The following is a 17,438-nucleotide window of genomic DNA, read 5'->3' as shown; positions in this document are numbered from 1 at the left end:
AGCCAGGGACATGTGGGGTAGTGCCTATGGGTACCCTAGCCCTCTTGTAAGTACTTGCCCAAGATAGAGTAAGAGACAGACCTAGGCAGGCCCCTCTGGATGAGCAGGTTCACGCAGCAGCCGTATTTCCTGGCGAAAGGCAGTGTGAGCTGGAAAGGAAGGTCATTCTTATCCCTGATTTCCTGTCCAGTTGCCTGCTCTAGCTCTGTGTGGTCAGGTCTTCCTGGCTGGGCAGAGGCAGGCGCCAGAGCAGGGATAGGGTAAGGCCGTTGTTGGGAAACTAATGCTTTTGGGCTCAGTGCTACCTAAGGACATCTTACAGGGCTGTGGCTAAGAGTGGCTATCAGGGAACTGACCAAAGGGTCAAAAAAATGCCACTATTTCCCCACTTTCTGGCTGTAGATGCTGATTTCACCTTTCTAATGACACCAGAGACCTAATAACTGGGCACTAGTGAGTTTGTGGTAAAGGTGTTAGAATAATGTACTTGGTTACAGAAATACCAGATTAAAGAGAAATTAGCTAAATCTTTTTCACCTACAATTGTTTTAAGGAATAAAAAAACAAAACCCTGGGTCATTTCTTTGCCCTTCCTGGACATTTTCTTTTTCCATATAAAAACGCTTTAAAGCAGCTTAGGTATAAAAGGAACGTACAAAAGTGGTGACATTATGGTTAAGTAGGTGAAGTTGGTATCGTCTGTTGAAAAGGTCTGACTCCCAATAGTCTGTCTGATTTCAGCATCCCCAAGTCTTGGTCTTGTATGATATGCTTCCCTGAGAGGGGCTGTTGTTGTTAGTGGTGAGGACAAAATTGATATCATTGGAGGAAAGCTATAAAACCAAGTGCTTTGTGACCACTCTGGACTGGTTAGCTTCAGCTGTCCGTCCTCCCCACTCCCCACCGGACCCAGGGATCTGCGGTCTAGTTGTCCACCTTGCCTTCTGGGAAGCAAGACACAGTGCCCCTCTGAGGCATCCTGCATCCCAGTGGGGTGCAGGTGGCTCTCACCTCCACCCAGCTGTGCAGGCGCTCCTGGGTGTGCCGGTCATTCTTGAAGCCGGTGATGGCCAGCAGATCCACCACAAACTGCTTGGGGCTGATGTGCAAGGTCTGCCAGGAGAGCCCACAGTCAGGCAGGGCCGGGGTAGCTGCCTGACATATTTGCTCTCAGCCCCTCAGAGTGGGATGCACGGCAGGGACCGGGGGCACTGTCACCCCACACTGCCTTGGCCAAGGCTTGGTCCAAATGGCATTTCCCTGTTTTCCTATCCCGCTTCCTCTTGTCACCCTTCTGTCCCTGACCTACTCCTCACTTACTGTGGGAAAGAGGACAGGAGAGGGGACCTGTCGTGTTCATACCCACAGTCGGTTGGCCAGGGAGACCACCTTGGCTGTGATGGCTTTGGGGTCCTTTTGTCTGATGGAATCCAGGATGATGTCGGTCAGGAAGCGGTGACATTTCTGTGCATAAAACATCTCTTCCCAGGACAGAGAGAAACTCAGGAAGGTCACCTCTGTAGAGGAGAGAGTGGATGTGGCCCCTTCTGCCCACACCTAGGGCCTTAGAGGCAGCCATGGTAACGGCTTCTGAGGGGTACTCCCCCGGAGGGCCCTCACCTCGGGGCAGGGGGCTGGCTGAGGGCAGTGTGTGCCTCAGGATGTCCATCTGTGTGGTGTAGATGATGCTGTCCTCAAAGAACATGCAGGAGCCATCGTTGCCCACCACAGGGGGGTGGCTCACCTTGAGGATGACCCCTGAGCTGCCGAGGTCACTGGGCTCAGGCAGAGGCTGCTCAGGGTCAGGACTTTCTGAAAAGGTGTGGAGGGAGGGTTCTTAAGCCACCTCAGAGCTCAAGCAGGGAGGGACCTCTGGAATACAGTCAGTCACCCCAACCTTCCGACAGCTGCTGCCTCCAGCTTCTCGGAAGTGACACTCTGGATTGGTAGGAGGCGGTCCTGGCTCTCCTCTCTATGTTGCCCTGGAATCATGGCAAGCCAAATCCTAAATTGCAGGACTCCAAGGAACTCTCCAAATTTTGCTGCTGAACTAAGATGGGTATCAAATAAGGCCGATGATAACCCAGCCGGGGACTGGGAGCCTTGGTGGTTATACATTGAAAGGCGCTTTTGGGAGAGCCTTGGATGTGTGTCCACTCCGAAAAGAATGTTTGACAGAGCAGAGGAAGCAGTCCCTCATGGCCATTCTTGGCGCATGTGCTCTGCACCTCTCCCCCAGACACAGCACACCTCGTCTCTAGCTCTTTGTCCTGTCCATCCCACCTCAGTAGCCATCACTTCCTTACAGTCACCCAAGCCAGAAACTTGATCCCTCTGACCCAGTCCTTAACCCCCTTCTGCCCCGAACTGTCCAGCCTGTTTCTAGAATGACTCCCCACTCTACCACTTCCCTCCTGCTGCTGCATTTCTTCTGCTTTTCAAGCCAGTTTTCTGAACGCACCCGACTGCTCCCTTGTTTTTAAATTTTTTTTAATTGATTTCAGAGGGCAAGAGACATAGAAACATTAATGATGAGAGAATCATTGATTGGCTACCTCCTGCTCTCTTCCTACTGGGGATTGAGCCTGCAACCCGGGCATGTGCCCTGAGCAGGAATCAAACCATGACCCTCTGGTTCATAGGTTGACACTTAACCATTCAGCCACACTGGCCGACTATTTTTAATTTATTTTACTCCCTTGTTTAAAATGCTGCAATGGCTGCCCACTCCCCTTAGGATCAGATCAAAATGCCAGGTCCTGAACTTGGGCCACAAGTCCTGTTCTGATTGTCTTCAGTCTTATCTCCCTGTAAGTGAAGCCTGGCCTCCAGCTAAAACTGATGACCCGCTTCCACAGCACCAAGGCTTCCTTCCTCTGTTGACTCTCCAGGCCCTAGCTGTGCTCCATTATTTCATAGGCGCCTCCTTCCCAAACACTTTGTGTTTTCTCAGCCCCTCAAGCCATGCCATTGTGTTAGTCCCTTATCTGTATCTGCTGCTTGGCACAGAGCTGGACTCACCTCTCTCCTTTGACTTTTGCTTGCCCCAGTCCTTCAGGGTGACGGCTCTTTTTGTGGGAAGGTATGGTTTAAACGTTGGCTCTGGCCCTTTGTCTTTGGCTCCAGCTCCAGCCCCTGCCTGCAGACCTGGGTCCTTCTCTGAGGCTGTGGAATGACCTTTCCAGGAAGTTGAGGTACTGGGCTGGGAAGCAGCCTCACTCCTCGAGGGGAGCTGCAGGGTGGCCTCCTCCAAGGCACTGTTCAGAGGAGCCGGCAGCGGCTGGAATTCCCATTGTTTGCAGTTGACCATGTCCCATTCCCGCACCAAGGAGATGAGTTTTTGCATGGGTGTGACAGGAGGGTCTTTGGTTTCACATTTCTGTGTGAGATTGACTGTGGTGGACTTCTTTTTGGGGGGACTTCCAGGACAGGCCCCCCAGTGTCTGGGGTTGGCACATAGGCTGGAACAGTGGGAGTATGTGCTGGGATTGCCTGCCCGCTTGGCACCTCGGCACAAGGACATCTGGATGGTCCGGGAGTACTGCTCAGCCTCCTCCATTTGGCTGGACCTGGCCAGGGTCCCCTTGGCCTTGTTCCAGGGAGTCCTGTCATTGCAGTCCTGGAAGTCCCCAGGCATGCAGGCTAAGGTCTGGGGAGGGAGGGCAGAACAGCTCTGGGTACGTGTTTCCACATTCGAGCCTTCCCAGGTCTAATAAGCTGGGCCTCGGAGACTTGCTCACCCAGAATGATCCATCCCCCACGTGGTCTACCAAGGAGCTTTGCTTAGTCTGAATGGGGTGGTGTCAGCTCAGGGGCCTCTCAACTCCAAAGGAACATATCAGCATCCCAGGCCACAGCAGCCAATGTGCCCTGTGCCTCCGTCCAGGTTCAAAAGCCAGTTACTATGCTAGCTGCCCCACTCTGCTCTGCCCCCAGTAGCAAAGCCTGCGCTGAGCTTTGTGGGAGTGTCCTTTGAGGACACCACTAAATTAAAGAGGGCTGGGCCTTACTTCTTTGGCATCTCTACCGAACTCCACCAGCGACTCGGGCCCTTCCGTCACCACATGCAACCTCCTGATGGGAAAAGCTTCTTCATTTTCAGATTCCTTCTCCTGGGTCCATGACCTGCAGACTCCAAGGATGATTGGTTAGTGAGCAGAAGCTTCTAGCCCATTGCCCTGTTGAGCAGGCTGGCTGAGAGTGAACTCTGAACAATAGGGGAGAAGGGACATCTAAAGGGTTTTGGCATAAGTCAATGCCCAGTCCTGGCCTGCCCCTCCCCATTAACTCCAAGGAGAATAGGTCCTACTGGGAGGTAGGACTTAAAACAGGATTCCCATGAGGAATATAAAGGAGCAAAGTCCTCTTACTTGTACGCCTCACATTGGGCAAGGGCTTCTGAGAGGGATGGGATGTGGTATTCTTCCACCTCCTGGCAGAAAAGGGGCCACTCCCTGTGGACGACAAGGAGATGTCGGACTGGGCAGCTGGGTGTGAGTGGGTGGGGCATAGGCCTGCAGAGCTGCTGCCTCCAACGGCAGTACACACGTTGGAACTATTAGACCCTCCTCCCTGAAGGCTGCAGACCTGTTTCCTTTGATACTGAGTAATGTGGTTTTGTCATGCACTGTCCTTCCTTTGCTTACTTAAATTCAGATGGTAAGAACAGTTTTCCAAGTCTCAGGAAGTTGAGAATGTGTCGAAACATTTGGCCATCTCCGTGGATCAGCAGGGTCTGTCCATACGTGATCCAGTAGGCTCTCTGAGGGTTGGATAACAGTTCTGGATACTGCAAGGGATTAGATACCAGATTGTTAATCTGTTAGGGCTGGGTCTTTAGTAAAACAGATCAATCTTCTCTAGCTTCATTTTCCCGACCATTCTAGAACAGAGGCTTTGGGATCTGTTGGCCACAGAGAGCCATACTGGGGAGCAGAGCATCTAGGGAGAAGCACATCGTCTCTGCTTCAAGCTTTGCTGGTCCCTAGAACACCCTCTTGAGGCATCTGGAACACCACCCTCCCTTTTTCTTAGTCCAGGCCCCTCAGCCTGGCCTTCTCCCTACCCAGACTCCTTAGGGTCTTTCCATCTTTCCTACGGAAAGAGCAGGAGAAGGTCCTTGCTCTAAGCAGGTGCTGTAAGGGTCAGGTGACTGGCTCCAAAGCTGCTCAGCTACGGAAGCCTGGGGCAGCAGTACCTTCAGCAGGGTCTGCAGGGTGGTTGCATACCAGTGGCTTCCAACATAAACCTTTATGATCTGTTGAGGGGAATACACAGTAATCTCTGCCATCCACTCCTCATCTAAGGAAACGAATGAAAGGGGACATATCACTTGGGCTAGAAGGCAAATTTTGGTCAACAGTGTATTGCATGTTAAGACTCAATATCTTCACCAGTCATACTGTGTTGCCTACTCTGAGAAGCAGCTGGAATCCCTGACACCAACCTTCTTGGCTACTCAGGGCTTCCTGTGGCTCACCCTTGTGTTTCCTGGTTTCCAAGCTAGGAACTTTGGATGGGACAGGTAAGCCCTTTGGAATCACAACCCGAGGGCATCGCTCCTCCCCTGACCCACCTCTTTCAAGAAAGCAGAACTGAGGTTCTCGTCTACTCGCATTGCTACCTGCCTCTGGATTCCAGCTGGGTGTGTCCTGGGTAGGAAGCCTTTCATGTGGTTACTTAGGCTGGAGCTAGGAGTCCCTGGTTATGTTTGCGCTTATGGTTTGGTAAATGTCATAGCGCCTGCTCTCGTCAGTTCACTGTCACTTCCTTAGAGAACAGGCCTCTAGACATGTCTGTAGAATGGGGCTTTCTTCTGGGGATGACTAGATATTTGGGAACCAGTTAGATTATGAGCTCTGTGAAGATAAGGCCTGCATTTGTTTTGGTCACTTTTGTACACCCAGTGTCTATTTTTGTCTTGGTATATGGTAGGTGCTCAACAAATATCGCATGCTGCAGAATGACAATATACAGACTGAACTTGACCAGAAAAACTTTTGTTAATAGAAGGTTATAGGCAGATGGTGAAAACAACTCTGACTTTGGACTCAGATTTCACACCAGCTCCGTCATGATCTAACTCTAGAATTTGAGCAAGTTACTCCCCTGAGTTTCTGCCTCATTGGTTCAATAGACTCAGGGACTGTTTCTCCCTGGATGGCCGTGAGGATGGATAAGCACAGGATGTCAGCACCCAGTGCTGGAGCAGGCATGCCTTGGGGACTATGCAGCCCCATACTGGGTCAGTCTCAACTAATCAGTCTGTACTGCCTGAGTCTACTTGTGGGCTTGGGGTAAGAAGGGTCACTTCACATGAAAGTTTCCCTTTAGGCATAGCCTACAAATGTTGGTCTGTCTGGCTTTCCTTTTTCCATGTACAGTTCCTGGCCTGGCCAGCCTCATCTTTCCCCTCTGATCCTCCAGACCCTCCCCTGATGCTAAATTCAAAACAAGAAGCTTCTTTACTGAGCACATCCATGGGTGCCAGAGTCCTTGGCTCCAGATGAGTCTTGAGAGCCACTTTCATGGGCTCATAAGTGATGTCCTTCTTGTCCAGGAAGGCACAGAGCTCATACACCTCAGAAATGGTTTCGGTGAGGGGCAGCCGGCAAGTCCCCAGCCAGTTCCTGTCCAGGGAGAGGTCTGTCACAGAGAGCCCCAGTCCCACACCACTGATATCATTTTCTTGATTTAACTGGGAATCTGGTGTTGCCTGTAGGACAGTAAGCCTAGATACACACACAGTCACCCTTTTGGAGCTGATCTTGACCTATTTTAGTTGAATCCTCTAAATCGACTAAATGCAAGCCTCCAGGCCTTATCTCAGGTTGAAAAGCCAGGCCAGGGCCCAGCCACATCTTTCCTGTCCTCATAAGTATCTGCCCAAGACATCTAGTCATGTGGTAACCTGCCAAGGACTGGGTAGTTGACTAGTACCCGGTGTGCCCAAGAAAGTCTGAACATCAACCCCCTGCATCCAAAGGTGCTTGTCTTTGTCTTCTGTGGCATTAGGGGTGGGCTACAAAGGCCCACAACAGCGATATTGGGATAGGATAGCATTCAGGGTTGGCTGATTTCTCTCTGGCACTCAGAAAAACCTAGTTCTATCTTTAGTTTTGGTACCAATGTATTTTGTGAACCTAAAAGAATTGCTCCACCTTGGCCAGGTGGCTCCATTGGTTGGAGCATTGCCCCTTACACCAAACAGCTACGGTTTGATCCCTGTCAGGGCACATACTTAGGTTGCAGGTTCAATCCCCAGTCAGGGCACATACAAAAAGGCAACTTGATATCTCTCTCCCTCCCTCCCACCTTCTCTCTCTTTCTAAAAATCAATAAAAACATATCTTCGGGTAAAAGTTAAAAAATAAAGTCCCACTCCGAATCTCAGCTCTCCTTCTATAAAGCAGGATTGGAATGCACTAATGGAGACATTCTGAGCTCATCCCTCAAGACAAAGGCCAGCTATCACCTCCTCTGTGAAGCCTGCCTTGCCCTACTTCGGGAGACTCATCCCCAGCTCTGGCCTCTGTGTGTCCAGTGACCTCTGAAGGATTGCGGGGAGGACCTTTGTAGGAGGAACTGCATGGTGGTGGTGGGGGGGGGGTTGGTAACACTTAGCATCCTGAGGGTTGTGACTGGGGCTTGGTCACCTCAGACCTAGCTTAGGGCCAGACCAGAGCATTGGTTTGCAGAGAACAGAGATGTGGGCCAGTTTGGGAACCTTGGCACCTTGACACCAGCCCTTCCCTCCAGGCTGGGGTTCAGTGATGGTGGGGGGAGAGGCTAAGATGACAGTTTGCCCCTAAGGACACCAATTCCCTCTGGCTGGGGGGCCCAGGTGCTTCCTAGGGAAAGACAAAGCCCACCTGAGTGGGGCTAGCTGTGTGAGGAGGGCCTCACCTGACGTGCTGGAAGAGAACCCCATTCCCCGTGATGTACAGTCTAGTTCCGTCCAGCGTGCTCTCGATGCGGAGCTGCCCCAGGGCCGAGTCCGGGTACTTGACCAGCACACCCAGGGCCATCATGTACAGCGGCTTCACAGACTCCAGGCCGGCGGCACGGCCCCCCTTCCCCGGGCTTGGGGGAGGACAGGAGGTCCGGGAACAGCCACCTGTGCCGGGAGAATGGGTGACTCCTACACCCCTCATAGTCAAACCTATATCGGGACCTTTGGGTCTCCTTCCTGCTGCTTTGAATTAGTACTGAAGACGTTTAGAACCAGCTTACTTCCTTGCACAACCCAGGTCTGGATCTTCTCAAAATCAGTATAATTTTTCATTTCTGAGTCAGGTTTAGAGGTCAAAACTGTTAGTTGGGAGGGGGTGGGGAGAAGAGAAAAATCTGCTGCGTCACTAACATTTGGAGTTCAGAATTTTGGGTGCAGCAGCCAGCTGGCCCTGCCTTTGCAGGAACCTCTCTTAGTCTCAGGCCCTGCAGTAACCGGCCATGGAGAGTTTGGCAGCCACAGCACAGAACCCAGGTGTGTCCCGCTTCCCGGATTCAGTGTCTCCCTCTGGGCAGAATCCCCCCAAAGACACAGTAGGTGTTGTTACTTTCAGGTGGGCATTTGGTCCTGCAGTGGGCACAATGCAGTCTGCAGTGGCCACAGTGGGCTGCTGGGCAAGCTGCTGGGTGATTGTCATGGATCCTCTCCAGTCCCAACAGCAATCCCACAGGAGGGGTGGTGCTAGCCTCACATCACAGCTGAGAGACTGATGAAGCACCTTGTCCAAAACTGCAAAGCAGGCCAGGAGTAGAGCGTCCCCAGGGGTTTGAAGTCACACCCCCTTCAGTGGATTGTTAGAGCCTGGGACAGGCCCCGAGACCTGCCGCAGGATGCCATGGCCCCCAAATAGGATAGGAATTCCTCTGCCAGGAGGGAGGCTAGGAGAGCTGGACCTGGACACAGGGAAAGGCCCATTCCCATGGGATGAATGGTGGTGTGCAGAGCTCACTTCACACATGCTCTACATGCTCGGCTCCATACATTCTCCAAACGCCTGCTGAGGCCACACTGAAGCAGCTGGCTCCTGAAACATGCACAGAAACTTCAATGGATGTGCAGGAGTTAAAGAGTGGGATGAAAAGCAAATAAGAACCGTGAGGGGAGGAGCAAGCTGGAATGAGGTAGCACCAGGAGCATGAAGGCCTGGACTGGGTCAGGGTCAGCAAGTATCAGGTCAGGGCAGAAACAGTCACAACAGCCCGGTTTCGAAATAGAGGACAAATGGAATTTGGAGGTGGGTGGGAACACGGAAATGCTAGTGAGGAATTTGCTCAAGCATTTCCACCCCCGACCATGCCTGGAAAACAAAATTCAGGAGTGGCAGGTGGGTGCTCTAAGTTTCTATTGTCTCTCCACTTCCACAAGCACAGCAGACCTGCCTGACCCCAGTAAGTCTGCCAGCAGGCCCAGCCTCCCTTCCTAGGACATTCTGGCCTGGTTTCCCCATCGAGGCTGAGCTGGGCTACCTCCAGCCCCTGCTGGCTGTGAGCCATCCACCCTCAGTGGGGAGGCTGCACAGGCCACACAGGGCTTCACATGGACATTCCTCTTGATTCTGAGCCCAAACACCTGCTTCTTGCACAACCAGCCAAAGCCCAAAGTAGTTGTGGGAGGGGAAATGTTTGTTCTTGACTTTTCCGGCGCAAGCCTGACCACCCTGAACGTGAAGGGGCGGGCACGTTCCCCGGGTGACATACCCATGTTCATCCGGTACAACCTCACCGCTTCAGTGAGTGCAGGGATTTCTAGAATCTCCACTTCTGCTTCTAACACGTCGATATTGGAGAAATTATCCGGTAGTAAAATCTTCTGCGAGCGGAGAAAATTCACTTGAAAAGCAAAGGAAAACCAAATGAGCTAATGAAGTAATTTCTAATTTAACTGAAGGTCCAGGTTTTGACAGGTGTTTGGTGCTGCAACTTATCCTGGGCTCTCCTTGTTCTGAAACGTTTTTTAAACATACCTGTTAGATTAGCTTTACGTCTGCAGTTTTCAAGGTGAAAGACCACAAATTGCTTTGTCTTCCTGTATTTGAGGCCATGGGTGTGGTCTCCCGTGTCCTGGCCTGGGGCACCCAAGCCAGGACCTCCTGGTGAGCACATTGGCACTGAGACTTACCCTGTGAGTCTTGACCCAAGAGCAGGTCATTCCAAAAGGGAGTTGTCTTACTGCTCAGAGAGGAAGGGCCCAGCTGAGCCTGGGCTGGCAGGTGGCGCTTGCAGTCTGTCCCTACCTGGACTGCAGTGTAGGAGGCAGAGATGCAGCCCATGCTAAAGCCCTGTGTGAATCAACTTGGAGACTCAGAAGCACATCGCAACAACTTTCCAGGTGACTATGAATATGAATGGCTGGGGTTTCAGGCTTTTGGGCCCCTGGTACAATTGGGTCTTTCCTGACCTATTCATCTAGGCGGCAGCAGCATCTTAGAATCAAAGGGGTCATTCAGGTCACACCCCCACCAGAGCTTGTCCTGGGGCAGGGGCGGGAGGGAGGCTCTCTTCTGTCCAGGGTTGAAGATCTCACCCCTCCTTAGGTCACTAATTCAGGTGGATAATACTACAAGGACTCTGGGGAAACTCGCACCATCCACCTTCCTTCCCTTTTATTCTGATTTAATGGGAGAGCAAGTAGGGACCATCCTTTGAAATACCCCTATTTCCTCATTTGATGAATCTAGGGTTCCTTGGTGAGAGGAACCAAGGCCTGGGGCCCACTTGGATACATAAGGGCAGAACAAGATGAGTAGCTGATCTTGGAGTCCAGCTCAGGGCCTTGCCCTTCACACTAACTCATGTGGTCCATGACACTGCTGCAGTCCCTTCCACCCAGGACATCCCCAATGACAAGGAACAAAATAGCCCCGAGGCAAGAAGGAGTCTAAAACTGTGATTCTGCTTGCCTCCCAAATGCTTTGTCAGGGCCCCTCCACCTCTGCCCAGGGAAGCCCTTGAGGTCCTAGCACCAAGCCGGGCCTCTACGTGGGGAGGAGTGGATGCTATCAGTCCACCCCCCTCCTCCCACCCCGACCCCCATGGTTGCTCTCTTCCCGCCATAGAGCAATCACCAATGAACCGGAACTCGCTGCACTCGCACTCGATCAGGGCCACAGTCTCAGCCAGCCACAGCAGGTTGTCTTCAGTCACTAGGCTTGGGTACTTGGCCACTAGGTCTAGGGGCAGGAAGCAGTAGTGCACTTCCTCTTCCGTGTCTAGCAGTGGTGTGTCCATGAGCCCCAAAGGTGCCTTATCATGTAGGCCTGGAGGAGAATGGGCAAAGGGTGTCACCACCTCCTAGAGGCCACCAGGACTCTCACTGACCCAGGGGTCCCAGAGGAAGCTGAAAAGATTCACCCAGGAGATGGTCCCTGCCTGGTGCTTCCTTCCTCTTTATTTAGCTGTAACCCTAAGGATTGGCAGGAGTGAGGTGGGGAGCAGGGCATGGACATCTAGTTTTTTCTCAAGTGAAGGGCAGTGGGATATGTATTTTGGCTTATGTATCCGAAGTTATTAAATTCGCATTGGTTATCTATTTGGTTCTTTCTAATTGATCAAACCAACCATTATGACCTACAGGTAAAAATAGATCCTTTTGACTCTCTTGGAAGCCCCAAACCCATCCATAATCATGAATGGTTGTTTGGTGTCTCAGATAGGCTAATCCATTCTGCAAGGCTCACAGACAGTGAACACTTGGGGACATTCCTCGTGTGGTGGTGAGAGTGACTTGAAAGGATGGTGGAGTTCCCAGGCTACTAGGAAGTGTGGAATTCTGCCCAAGTGAAACCATTATGCAAAGGAGTAAATGTGGAGGAGGAGGTTTGCTGCCAGTTGGTGAGCAAATATGGAGAGGGCATGGGACAGGGTACAAGATCAAAGAAGATGACGGTGAGATAGAGAAGTCATTCAGAACTAGTTCAGAAATCAGGGTACTCTCTGGATGGAGCCATTTCTGTTAGATGAGAAGGGAAGGTGGTGGGGGCTTCGGGAGGCTCAGCCTGGGGTTATACCTGTGAAGGCTGGGCTCTTGATAGGAAATTCCGAGGGTTTGCTGATACACTTCCACGTTCGCCAGTAGTTCAGAGATGCTCTCTCGGCAACAGGTATGTCTGCAGGCCGCACGCGTAGATGGTGTTTCCCTTCCTTCAGATTATCTAGAGTCTTGGATAAAGAAGATGGAAATTCTAAACCAAATAACTATCCACCAGCTCTAGGGTAAAATACCAGAAAAAATAGTACATGACTTACTTCGATAAATGTTTTGAAATAGAGTCTATCACACAAATATGTACAAATTTAGGTTTGTAAGATGACATGCTGATACTAAAAATCCCAATTTTGATTTCTCTCCAGATTTTTGAAATAATTTTTGGATTATAATTTACGTGGATTAATAGATATCTGTTTTTACACAATCTTTTAAAAAAATATATATTTTATTTATTTTTTTACAGAGAGGAAGAGAGAGGGATAGAGAGTTAGAAACATCGATGAGAGAGAATCATTGACCAGCTGCCTCTTGCATACCCCCTACTGGGGATGTGCCCACAACCAAGGTACATGCCCTTGACCAGAATCAAACCTGGGACCCTTCAGTCCGCAGGTCGATGCTCTATCCACTGAGCCAAACCAGTTTCGGCTGTTTTATACAATCTTAAGAGTAATTCCTACTTAACTATCAAAAACTTGAGATTTTCTGTTATCATTTCCCCTTAAGAATTAAAAAACTCTTTTGACTGTTATAATTGTTTTGTCTGCTGGTGTGTGCTCCTCCTAACCACGGAACCTGTCTAACTAGGGAAATGGAGGTGGCACGGGCACGTTGTTCAAAGTGCTCACACCTATTCACTCATTTATGCCAACACAGCTTTGGAGGCAGACTGGTGTTTGCATTCCGATTTTGCTGATGTGCTAATTGTGGTCAAAGGATTTGTGACTCGCCCAAGCAGTCTTCCATGTCCAGAGCCTCTCCACTTCAAGGATCAGGTGACCAGGGGTGGGCTTAGGCGGGAGTGGAGAACCCCAGCCAGGCAGAGCTGAAGCCCAGGCAGGTGGGCTGTGTGTCTTCATGCCACCTGAACTCAGGAACCCATTCTCCCTCAAAAGTCCTGCTCAAGGGGCAGGTTATAACATCAAGCCCATTTTTTTCTCTCCCTAGCTTAGAAGAAAAATTTCTTTAGACATTTTTTGGATATAGCTGTAAAAGTCATCCTGTAAAGGCATCACATGGCCAGTTTTTTCCTCTAAGGGCCTCATCATGGATAAAAAAAAAACACCTCAGATTCAGTATGAAACTAATAAAAGAACCTGCTTTTAATTCCTATCTACCCAGGTGAGGCTTGTGAAATTGTTCATGGAAATCCCGAGATTTGAGAAGAGCCCTCTGGTGGCAATGGCTATAAACTGCACCCACACAACTACCGGTACTTAAGATCTGCAAAAGGTGGGGACGAGAGTGAGGCTTCCCCATGTAGGGTGGCTGGGGGACTTGTGGACAGACTGGGGTTTGAGTCCTGACACGGTCCCTTAAAAGCTAACATTTATTGCCCAGGCACTTTTAAACTAAATCCTCCTAATGTACCCTCCACCCAAAAGTAGACTCTAGTACTATCAGTCTCATTTAGCAAATAGGAAACAAGGTCCAGGAAGAGAAAGAGTATTTAGTGCCCCAAGTGGAGATGCTGAGAATGGAACCCAAGATTCTAAAGCCCATGTTCTTAACCACTGCTCTTAACCAGCTGCCTCCCACTTGTCACTTAGCCTCTCCAAGCCTCAGGCTCCTCACATGCAAATTGAAAAGAGTAAAATCTGGGAGGTAGTGTTGTAGGGATTAAAGGAAATAATGTTAAGTTTAATTTCATTTCTCTTAGGGTCAGAATCCAAACTACATTTTCACCTTCATCTCCCACCATTATTTCATCCCCACCCCATCATCAGTGGCATAAATGCCATAAAACTCTAAAGGGAGGAGGGAGGGAGAAAGGAAATGAGGGAACAAGGGAGGGAGAGGAGAGGAAGGAGGAAAAAAGGAAGGGAGGGTACTTCACAGAGCTAGACTCCCAACTGTCCTTTTTGCCTTTGCTAACTGAAGTTGTCATAGAGTGTGTGGTTGGTCTTCTGTGGACTTCAATGCCACTTCTATTTGTCTGAATATTACTTCTAGAATTTTTATTCTTCATATGAGCCATAAAGTTATTAGAAGGAAGATTTCTTTAAGGAAAATACAGATTTGAATTCAGATGGCTAATTGCTAGCACAAGGATAATTAATGTTTTTGGCCTAGATAGTAATGAAAAATAAATCAATCAGAAGCAACATAAGACTGATGGCACAGGAGTTGTTGTGGGTGTGGGTTGGGGGGGGTGATTGCCAAAATATGGTTGACAAATGCCCTGCTGGCAGAGCTTTGGGTCTTAATGGAAGCTTTCCAAGGGAGCAGCAGTGCTCAGAGATGCCCGATGCTCTGATGGGGGCTGTTGCTCTACTCCACATGTGTCAAACACAAGGCCCGCGGGCCAAATTCGTCCCGCCAGGCCTTGCAATGTGGCCCGCACCGCGCTGTCATCACTGCACTCCGCTGCGTTTCCATCACAATGACAGTTCATGACTGTTCAGTAAACCATTCGGCCCGCGATTTAGGCTGGATTTTAGATTTTGGCCCCTTCTCTGATTGAGTTCGACACCCCTGAGTCTACTCTTTTAAAAAATATATTTTTTTATTAATTTTAGAAGGGAAGGGAGAGGGAGAGAGGGAAACAACAATGAAGAGAATCTTTGGTCAGCTGCCTCTTGCACACCCTACACTGTGGATTGAACCTGCAACTAGGGCATGTGCCATGACCAGGAATGATCTCCTCCTGGTTCACAGGTTGACACTTGACCATTGAGCCATGCTGGCCAGGCACACTGCTCTATTCTTCATGGCACTTACTTCTGTATGACTATATGATTCATTCTTATATCTCCAGTGCTTGATCTGTAATTGCTGCTCAATTAACAATGAATGTTACATTGAGAATCAAGGCATTTTTAGACTAAGAATTGGCAAGCTCCATTTTCTCCAAGCAATTGTTTGTACATTTAGGCAAGAATCTGAGTCTCTGAGCAGGCCTTAGTGAGGAAAGTGATGGAAATGTGTGAGGCTGTTGATTTGCTTAATGACTGTTCATTCTCCAGCTGTATTTACACTCAGCTTCAGTGCTAAATACAGCTTCGGTTGTGCCAACCTAAATGTTTATTATTTTTGAAAACACCATTTCCAAAACATAAGCACTTGTTTTACGGTCTGTTTTAGGAAGGCCAATCCACATGAGTCTTCAAATACTCTACCGCACACAATTTGGAATTGGACCAACTCATTGGCCTCTGAGTGGTTACCTCCCATTTAGAAGTTGTTTTCAGTTATATTTTGTCTCAATTTGGGAAGTGAAGACAGCAAAGGAGTTAAAGGGTTTGATAAATGTTTGTATTACAGGCTTATGTGATTTAAAAATGGTTCTTAAAAAAAAAATTGCCTTTGTCTCTGGTTTTCTGCAGTGAACAAGTGCTCCTTCCTTTTCCCCACAAATCGGTGCCTTGTTATAGAGTCATCAGCAATCTTGACATGCCAGGCCATTTAAGTGATTTTGAAGCCACTTGTAAGCAATTCTAATAGTCCATTCTTGGGGTAGTTGAAAATTTTAAAAATTCAGGTGGGTACTACAAGCACTTGCACTGGAGTATGTTAAGCATTTTGATTTCTAAATATATAATAACTTTTAAGAGAAAACATTTAATTATTTAGTAAGGAGTTCCTATAAAAATATACATTATAAATATTCTCATTCCTACATGACCCAGACATGCATGGTCTACCTCAATTTCCTTGTAAGAGGTGTTGGGAAGGCAGTGTGGCTTGTTGGGCCAATGATTGTGGAGATAAAGTAAGAAACACCTTGTCCAGGTGGTGGGATTAATCTGAAGACTAGCTAAGGGTCCTTCCCACTCATCTTCCAGGATAATAAAAAAAAAGGTGATTGCAGCCTAGCCGGTGTGGCTCAGTGGTTGAGTGTCAACTCATGAAACAAGAGATCACTGGTCTGATTCACAGTCAAGACACAAGCCTAGGTTTCAGAATTGATCCCCAGCAGGGGGTGTGCAAGAGGCAGCTGATCAATGTTTCATTCTCATTGATATTTCTATCTCTCTGCATTTCCCTTCCTCTTTCTCTAAAAATCAATAAAAACATTTTTTTTCAAAAATGTCATTGTTCAAAAATTAAAAATTTACTAAAGGTAAGCAACAGAAATGATTTCTGTAATTTGGAGAAAATTTGAGAAAAAAGGCAATGGTTTTGGTAATACTCTATTAGTTTTAAGTAAAGGCATTTAAAGCTGTTATTCACAACGAGGATACAAGAAGTCTTGGAAAACAGAGAAGTGAAGGCAAAAGAAAGATTATGCAATTTGGAGGGCTTTTGCTTTGCTGTAAATGTTGTAGACCTAACAGGCAAAATGAGAAATACTACTCTTGACCAATCTTTTAGATTTTAAATCTCAGACAGTGTATACCTACAATTTGTTAAGTTTTCACCTTTTAAAATTCAACAACAAAAAACAGAAGCTTAAAACAGGGTTTCAAGAGTCAAGAGCATACTCTCAGGAAGTGGAAGTCTCATTCTGGATCCATGTTGGCTGCTGGTATAGATTAGGCAGGAATAGAATGAAATGCTTTATTCAGAACATGCACTCTCAGTGTATTATTACTTTAACTTACTCATCACACTTCCCTATTAAGAGGGTTATCTTAGCAACCAAAATACAAAACAACACTTAGTCATGCAAGGCCTATGTTTACTGATCACCACTCCTGGAAGAGAAGAGTATCTTACCTGCAGCAAAGGCATCAGCTGCAAACCCAGCGCTTGCTCATAGAGCAGGTTCAGCTCTGCACAACTGGAGAAGGAGAGTTTGGAGGTGTAGAGGTAATAGTGCACATGTCTAAATGTGGAACCATCTCTGTCAATAAACAGCCTCTGGTTTTCCAAAGAAGTCAAAGCTGAGGCCTCTTTCCACAGCAGGGAGTCTGGGAACTGAGCAAGTTTGCTTCTGGGAACTGAGAAATGCCAGCCCCCAACGTTGAAATGAAACAAATCCTCCGCTGACTCATGAGGCATGCCAGGCTCCTCCTAAAGGGGAATGAAAAGAGGACTATCAAGAAAAGAAATAAAAAGCATCCATATTGGAAAGGGGGAAGTAAAACTATGTCAATTTACAGAGGACATGTTTTTTTCATATAGAAAAGCCTAAAAAATTCTCTAAGAAATTGTTAGAATGAGTTCAACAAGGTTAATCAACATAAAAAGAAATCAAAATGTTAAACATGGAGTTACTGTATGACCCAATAATTCCACTGAATTCTAGGTTAAAAAAATATGCATGCTGAAGTAATTG

At 48.4% G+C, this 17,438-nt stretch overlaps 1 protein-coding gene across 1 annotated transcript; it reads right to left on the bottom strand.

The window, feature by feature from the left end:
• Nucleotides 1-4: 4 nt before the first annotated feature.
• KCTD19 (potassium channel tetramerization domain containing 19) lies at nucleotides 5-17,167 on the bottom strand. The gene is made up of 15 exons (XM_045582792.1): nucleotides 16,877-17,167; nucleotides 12,018-12,168; nucleotides 11,076-11,267; nucleotides 9,691-9,840; nucleotides 7,906-8,191; nucleotides 6,469-6,629; nucleotides 5,198-5,301; nucleotides 4,647-4,789; nucleotides 4,371-4,454; nucleotides 4,011-4,125; nucleotides 3,022-3,649; nucleotides 1,621-1,812; nucleotides 1,363-1,517; nucleotides 1,012-1,113; nucleotides 5-149 (listed from the first exon to the last, which is right to left on the bottom strand). The coding sequence occupies exons 1-15, from the start codon at nucleotides 17,159-17,161 to the stop codon at nucleotides 36-38; spliced, it is 2,862 nt and encodes a 953-aa protein (XP_045438748.1). The 5' UTR covers nucleotides 17,162-17,167; the 3' UTR covers nucleotides 5-35.
• Nucleotides 17,168-17,438: the final 271 nt, after the last annotated feature.

Source organism: Pipistrellus kuhlii, unplaced genomic scaffold (assembly GCF_014108245.1).
Source record: "Pipistrellus kuhlii isolate mPipKuh1 unplaced genomic scaffold, mPipKuh1.p scaffold_m20_p_17, whole genome shotgun sequence".
NCBI lineage: Eukaryota > Metazoa > Chordata > Mammalia > Chiroptera > Vespertilionidae > Pipistrellus > Pipistrellus kuhlii.
The sequence above is the reverse complement of the archived record's forward strand: the minus strand, read 5'-3'. Positions and strand labels throughout refer to the sequence as shown.